This window comes from Neoarius graeffei, chromosome 24 (genome assembly GCF_027579695.1).
Source record: "Neoarius graeffei isolate fNeoGra1 chromosome 24, fNeoGra1.pri, whole genome shotgun sequence".
NCBI lineage: Eukaryota > Metazoa > Chordata > Actinopteri > Siluriformes > Ariidae > Neoarius > Neoarius graeffei.
Genome location: NC_083592.1, coordinates 18,194,198 through 18,201,798, shown reverse-complemented (window position 1 = coordinate 18,201,798; position 7,601 = coordinate 18,194,198). Strand labels below are relative to the sequence as shown.

Here is a 7,601-nt window from a genome sequence, read left to right as displayed (position 1 = left end):
ACTGAATTAACCCCGTTTTCTCTCTCTCTTGGCCGACAAAGAAATGATTGTGTGCATGCGCAGCAAAAAAGTTGTGTCACTGGATCTTCACACGAGCTCCAAAGTGTGACGTCGTGTTGTCTTGACAATGTGCAATATTGCACGCTAATTCTCCATTGGGTACAGTGGCGTAATACATGGAGGATGAGCAATACGATAATATTGCATGCCATCAATAAACCCACTAGAAGGGAATAGAATACATGTTTTTATTCCATGGAAAAAGTGGCCTATATGTATAATAATTCCCAATATTTTACTCTGAGGGGCGGCACGGTGGTGTAGTGGTTAGCGCTGTCGCCTCACAGCAAGAAGGTCCTGGGTTCGAGCCCCGGGGCCGGCGAGGGCCTTTCTGTGTGGAGTTTGCATGTTCTCCCCGTGTCCGCGTGGGTTTCCTCCGGGTGCTCCGGTTTCCCCCACAGTCCAAAGACATGCAGGTTAGGTTAACTGGTGACTCTAAATTGACCGTAGGTGTGAGTGTGAATGGTTGTCTGTGTCTATGTGTCAGCCCTGTGATGACCTGGCGACTTGTCCAGGGTGTACCCCGCCTTTCGCCCGTAGTCAGCTGGGATAGGCTCCAGCTTGCCTGCGACCCTGTAGAAGGATAAAGCGGCTAGAGATAATGAGATGAGATTTTACTCTGATGATGTCACTCCCAGTGTTTTCCTGCTGACTTGACGCGCGTTGTCAAAATGGCGAACCAGTTCAGAATTAAAATTATTTTGATTAACTTGCGTATTTGTTTGTGTGGATGTATCCATATAATATAAAGAACTGTGGCACAAAGCTATGAAGTTTATTTTCTGGCATTGTAAATATCTTCAGGCACCCGTGTGATATCCTCTCTATATAAATAAGATGGGAGTTTACTGTAGCATTGCCATATCCACCTTGAACACACCAACATTTATAAAATAAAACCAAGGTTTTTGCATAAAACAAAAGTAAGCTATAAAGGGCCATGAGAGTTCATCCCTTAATCCGATATTACCATTGTGATTACATTACACACTGTTACAGAGCTGTGTACTTCTTCTGAAGTCACTTATTTTACCTTTATTATTGTTGTAGTGTGTGATAATGTTGTTGGCTGCTGTACACATACAGGAAATCCTATTTCTCCTCTTATTTTACATAACATTGCATTGTGTTATTACTAATAAATTGTATCACTAAATGAATTGCTTAATTGTAGTACTAAAGAAAACCTTCTCAAGTTTAAATATAGCTTATATTATTATTGTTTTTGTGCACAGCTCTGTTGAGAGGACACTAACGCAGCTGTCACTAAATTTACACTGTATTTTAGCGACAACATCGGACTCTTTGCTGTTTCCTTTTTCTCTGCGGCGGTGCAAAGACTTCCTGTTCCAGCGCGGTTTCATGTTCACTTTGGTTAAAGTTTTGAAACTTCGGCAAGTACAGTATTTAACTCGGTTTGATTCCGAAATTAAGACTCTCGTGAAGACTTTTTGCTCTGGGAAACTTGGGCTTTACGCTGTCTGAAAGCAAAGTTACCGGAAATGAGCTTCTTCTTGTAAGTAACGGTGGCTTGCTAACTCGTTAGCCTGCGGTCCATTATTATTATGAAACGGCGTAGTCGAGATAACTAGATATATTTCTGTTGAATATTTAGCTACGACTAACTAACTAGCCCATAGTGTAACTTTTCTGTCCACTGATGTGCCTGAGGCCAGCTTTATTACTAAAAGTTAGCCACCACAAAACTACGATAAGATATTAAATATATTAAATGTTAGTTTTTATATTAAACAACATCTTTGTGAGTTGAAAATTTAAATGTCAATCCCCTGGACGCCTTTAGACCGCGTTTTCTCTTCCTTGAAAGATCTCCATGAAGCTTCCGCTGAAGAACTTGATATAAATGATGTTATTAAACCAGTTGTCCTATTGACGAGGTGATTAAAGGCCAAACTGATGGTGAACTGCTCATTAGCTAACACCAAAGACAATATGTAAAAGAATGAAAGCAATTAAAAGCGTCTTGTTTAGTTTTAGGACTTGGACTAACCTCTTAAAACTGAACATGTCATGTCCTTGGCCTATTGCACACAGTTAATCTCTCAATATCATGTTTTCCATTCTTTAAAAAAAAAATGTTTCTTACAAAGTTCTATATTATGTGATGACTTTTGTTGTTTTATGCCTACGTCACCATACACACATAGGCAGGGAAAATAACATGTAAGGAATAAAACTCTCTCCTGTTTTTAAAACAAACAAAAAAAGCAGGTTGGTTTGATGCAACTGACCCTTCCGATGTTGATAATTTACCAATTAAAGCACATACCACAGCAGTTTGCCAGTGATTTCACTTTTATGTGAAATGTGATATGACAGGAACAAGAGTGTGGTTGTAGTGAACAACAGCTATGATTGGGCACGCAGTTACAGGTGATCACAGCTGTGTTGGTATTGTAATATAAAACAAGTTCATACCAAATAACTGACATTTGATACACAATATGCCCAAATATTTTTATTTACTTTTGCTCTCTGAAAAAAAAAACCCTAAATAAGTCACAGTTGGATGTTGGATGCATGTTTCCATTGTTCAATAAAGTTTCCATTGGAACTTTATTGAACAAGTTTAATTTAATTTTATTTAATAAGTGGAGTGATACAAATACTGAAATGCTTAATGTTCATTTTTATTATATTTAGGGCTAAGTTAATTGTAAAATTTTTGGGATTATCTTTGACACCCATGTGCTTTTGAAAAGAAACTATAGGAAGTGCTCATCGCCCACTATTTGAGGATGAAGACGACCACTAGCCCTGTCTTTTAACTTCCTTCAATATATAATAACTGAATATTTATCACAATTGTATCCAATGCTCGAAAAACCTCATGTCTGGTCATCCCAGACGAGTAAAGTCTGTGCAAGGACGAGTAAAACTTTAACGGTAATTGTCCGATTGGATGACAAAAGTTAGTGCTGGTAACCTAAGCAACACAGGCGCGAAGAGAGCAGGGAACCAGTCTAAAGTAGCTTGTCTCTTTTCACGGGAAATGCATTAAAAAGTTTTATTCATCAACATGACAATATATAAAATTACAAAAATATTTTGAGGAAATAATTCACATTTCCTTGTTTTTGGTTATAATTCATCGAAGTATGCATGTGTTCTAATGTACTGGAAAAGCTCGGCTCAGAGGGTTCCACGTAATGACGTAATTATACCAATTGGCTAAGGGCAATGAGGGTCAAGGACATCATGTGCCAGCAGTGCGGTTGAAGTGGGCAGGTGTCAAACTTGGACCTTTTGTATCACGATTGGAGTTAATAATAAATTATATCACTGAATAATGTTCCTTACCTCTAACCAGTATATAGATTACAATTTTTAAATTTGTTTTTGATGGTTTCATATTTGTAATGATATTTTTATTTTCTAAATATTTATCAACATACTGCCATTGTGGCACGGGAGCCTGTGATTGGTGGACAGCTGACAAAGGGTGTCTCCCATTGGTTGTAAATTATGACATAAAAATCGTAAACACATACAGGACCTGCTGACTGGCTGTTCGCATACTGAAGCCGAGCGGAGATGTCCGGCGTCTGTTGCTGTTGTCCAAAGAAAACTACAGCTAAAAAAGCTCTACTACCGGATTACTTGGACAGTCTTAGTCAGAAAGAAGCGAAGGATAGATATACGTGGAAATTAGAGTTTATTAGTGGTTATGATCCGTGCAAAATTCCTCGAAATGACTTGAGTGACAGGGCAGATTTGTGGCTTAGCATTAGCTACTGTACATGTTGAAATATACGTTCTTTTTCCCAAAAAGTCCCGACATGGAAAAATAGTATTAAAAAAACTACAGAAGCAAGAAAACCTTCTTTGTGTAATGACTTTTTCCCGACATCAGCCTTTGGCAACAGAATGTTGTGAAAGCCAAATCATTTACTCTCAAAGGGCTTTGACTTGAACTGTGGGCTAGATCTTATTTCCACCTGTCCATGTCTCAGCAACCCCAAGGACATGTAGTTACAGTATACAGCTATCTGTGCACACTCATTTATACAGTGATACTTATTATTGTTAAAACAATATCTGAAGTGTTATTTGTAAAATAACAAAATATATTGCTCTAGACTTTCAAACAATATTGTAAGATTTTATTTTAATTTTATCTAACAGTGGATGGTACAATAATTACAAACGCTAACAGAATCAGCACATTCCAGTTGTAGCTGTAGTCATATAGTAACTATAATCATTCTTGTAATAATAATTTCAATAAACAGTTAATGTTCAGTTCCCTTTACATTGATTCTCGATTCAAAGACACAACTGAGTCACTCAGGTTGATCAGTGTGTAACGGACAATAACAAATTTATCTAAAATAGTTTTTCCTGCCTGAGTCGATTTATTTCCATTTCACATGCGTGCAGCTTGTTGTAAAGTTCAGTGTGTTTGTGTAGAACTCTCTCGAACTGTAGGTTCATTACTACACTCTGTTTCAATGGTGACATTTTGCACAGGACTGTGTTCCTTTGATAACCGATACAAAGCTCCAACATTATTATTATACTAATTCAAAACTCTCCACAGCTTAATATACCCTAAATTATTAATTCCTCTGCTACTAGAACTTTTCTTTCTGAATGTGTCTGCATATATTGGTGTTATGGTTTTGTGGATTTATGATCAGGGCTGGGGTGGCACGGTGGTGTAGTGGTTAGCGCTGTCGCCTCACAGCAAGAAGGTCTGGGTTCGAGCCCTGTGGCCGACGAGGGCCTTTCTGTGCGGAGTTTGCATGTTCTCCCCGTGTCCGTGTGGGTTTCCTCTGGGTGCTCCGGTTTCCCCTACAGTCCAAAGACATGCAGGTTAGGTTAACTGGTGACTCTAAATTGACCGTAGGTGTGAATGTGAGTGTGAATGGTTGTCTGTGTCTATGTGTCAGCCCTGTGATGACCTGGCGACTTGTCCAGGGTGTACCCCGCCTTTCGCCCGTAATCAGCTGGGATAGGCTCCAGCTTGCCTGCGACCCTGTAGAACAGGATAAAGCAGCTAGAGATAATGAGATGAGATGAGACACACCGCCTAGTGGCCAGTGTTAGCCGGTCAAGAAATAAAACAAAAGAGGCTGGCTATCTCATCTCTCATCTCGTTATCTCTAGCCGCTTTATCTTGTTCTACAGGGCCGCAGGCAAGCTGGAGCCTATCCCAGCTGACTATGGGCGAAAGGCGGGGTACACCCTGGACAAGTCGCCAGGTCATCACAGGGCTGACACATAGACAACCGATCACACCTATGGTCAATTTAGAGTCACCAGTTAACCTAACCTGCATGTCTTTGGACTGTGGGGGAAACCGGAGCACCCAGAGGAAACCCACACGGACACGGGGAGAACATGCAAACTCCACACAGAAAAGGCCCTCGCCGGCCACGGGGCTCGAACCCAGACCTTCTTGCTGTGCGCTAACCAGTACACCACCGTGCCACCCCAACTGTATTCTGTCCTCTCCAAAATAAAATAAAGCTCTGGGCAAGTGGAATTGTTTTTCGGGCAAGTACGTTTTGGGAGCTGCTTGCCCATTGGGCAAGTAAGGCTGGGAGATTTTTTTCAAGGATTGATTGTATCACTCCCTCATATTGAGAGAATTTGAGAGATTTTAATCAAGTAAAACTTTAGTCAATTGCATTATATTGCCCATTTCAGTGGTAGAGCAGGTACTTGCAGTGAAAAATAAACATAGGCTACAATAATTACATATTTTGCACAAATGCATTTTGATTTCGCACTGTGTCACATAAAGCAGTGCTTTTAAAATTCTTTTGTATTCCTGCTCACTTAAGTTTCATTTCAGGGCACAGGTGGTGTCTTCTAGGCGGTGTCAAAGGTCAGCATGACATATAGTCGTTGATATGTTTCCTGTATCTAGATTGGCTCACTGCTCCTGATACCGTGATGTAGCCGGATGTACAAAACATCATTGAAAAATGGTGGCATGCAAAGCCTATGGTTGCAAAAATAGTAATGAGGGAAGGCAATTTTTTCTGCGTTCCATTGCCAACAACTGAGCAAATGACTCGCTAAACGGTGGCTACACAACTTGGGAACAGGTCACATTTTAGAAGTACTCTCCTTTTGGTAGAAATTCTGTTGTTTGTAAGGACAGTTTTGAGCCTGATTGCTGGGTCAATCCATGTGAAATCACCAGAGGCCTTGCCACTGACCATCTCAGATTTGCTTCATACTTTCTGGAAATATTGTCAGTGTGCCCAATAAATAGTGTACAAAATTTTAGGCTTGCACCTTCATTAGTTTCTGAGATATAGGGGCTTTTAAAAAGGGGTGTGGCCCCAATTTCACTGTTGAAATGCGTGCTACAGAAAACGGACCTAACTTCCATAAGTCATTACTTTTAAACTATTCATGCAAGATACATGAAATTTTCAAGGATTGTTCTTCAATGCCAGACACCTTTAAATACTAAAATAGAAAGTTCACAGTTCAATATTTGCCAAGTTATGGCTTGCTGAGAATCATAAAAAAATTTGCTTTGGAGCAAATTTGACGCCCCATATCTCCACATCAAAGCACACCAGATATTTCAAATTTTCTTATTTATTACTCATGTTATAGTACTCTTTAGGCAACTAGGAATGTGTTCAAAAGAAATCAAACTTTCTGATTTATTAGGCTTTAAAAAAAAAAAAAAAAATTTTCATCTATAATTCAAATGCATATTACAAATAGGCCACAGTCAAAAGCTGAAAATGAGCCTAAAAATGGAGTTTCGTTCCAAGAATTCGGGCACTACCTAAGTTTTGGTTTTTCTGAGACTCAAGTGAATGAAGAATCATATTTAAAAAGTTCTCCATGAAAAAACCTGCAGTATTTGAGAAAATGATCCCACAAGTTGTCGATCTAGCGAAAAAAATTGACAATTTGAGGTCTATATCTCTTTTTGATGGTGCATATCTTTTTTTTAATATAAAACGCACAGCATTGATTTTTTTTCTGTGGCCATTACCAATCCCACCATGTATACATCCTGTGAATACGAGTCAATTATCTTTAACCAAATAAAAGATACACAAAGTGTAATACGGCACTTCATCAAGATTGAGCAGGATAAACTTCACTCTCTATGCAACTCATTTTTTCCAGGCCAAATTTTTTGAATATCTCTTGAAACCAATGTCAATCTGTTAATTCAGAAAGATAACTAGCATTTGAAATTAAGTATTCATTGAATAAAGGTTAATTGTAGTTATAACTTGTGAACCGAAATTAAATCTCATTCCCCATTTCAGTAGGACTGATGGTCTAGACCAGGGGTGTCAAACCTGATCCATAAAGGGCCGTGTGGCTGCAGGTTTTCATTCCAGCCATGCAGCAGCACCCTGATTTGGCTTATTCAATCAACTGACACACCCACCCTTTAATCAAGGGTGGGTGTGGCTGCAAGTATTTGACTGTGTGAAGACAGTTCAGTTGATTGAATGAGCCAAGTCAGGTGTGCTGCTGCATGGCTGGAATGAAAACCTGCAGCCACAAGGCCCTTTATGGATCAGGTTTGA

At 39.3% G+C, this 7,601-nt stretch overlaps 1 protein-coding gene across 2 annotated transcripts in view; it reads left to right on the top strand.

Moving 5' to 3' along the window:
* Positions 1-1,344: 1,344 nt before the first annotated feature.
* Positions 1,345-7,601, top strand: part of mob1a (MOB kinase activator 1A) — a 67,159-nt gene continuing 60,902 nt past the window's right edge. The window contains exon 1 of one of the 2 annotated variants that reach the window (XM_060906850.1): positions 1,345-1,576. In XM_060906850.1, the coding sequence (XP_060762833.1) occupies positions 1,563-1,576 (14 nt within the window). In that variant the 5' untranslated portion in view covers positions 1,345-1,562. The remainder of the gene's footprint in view (positions 1,577-7,601) is intronic. The other variant, XM_060906851.1, reaches the window with a different exon arrangement.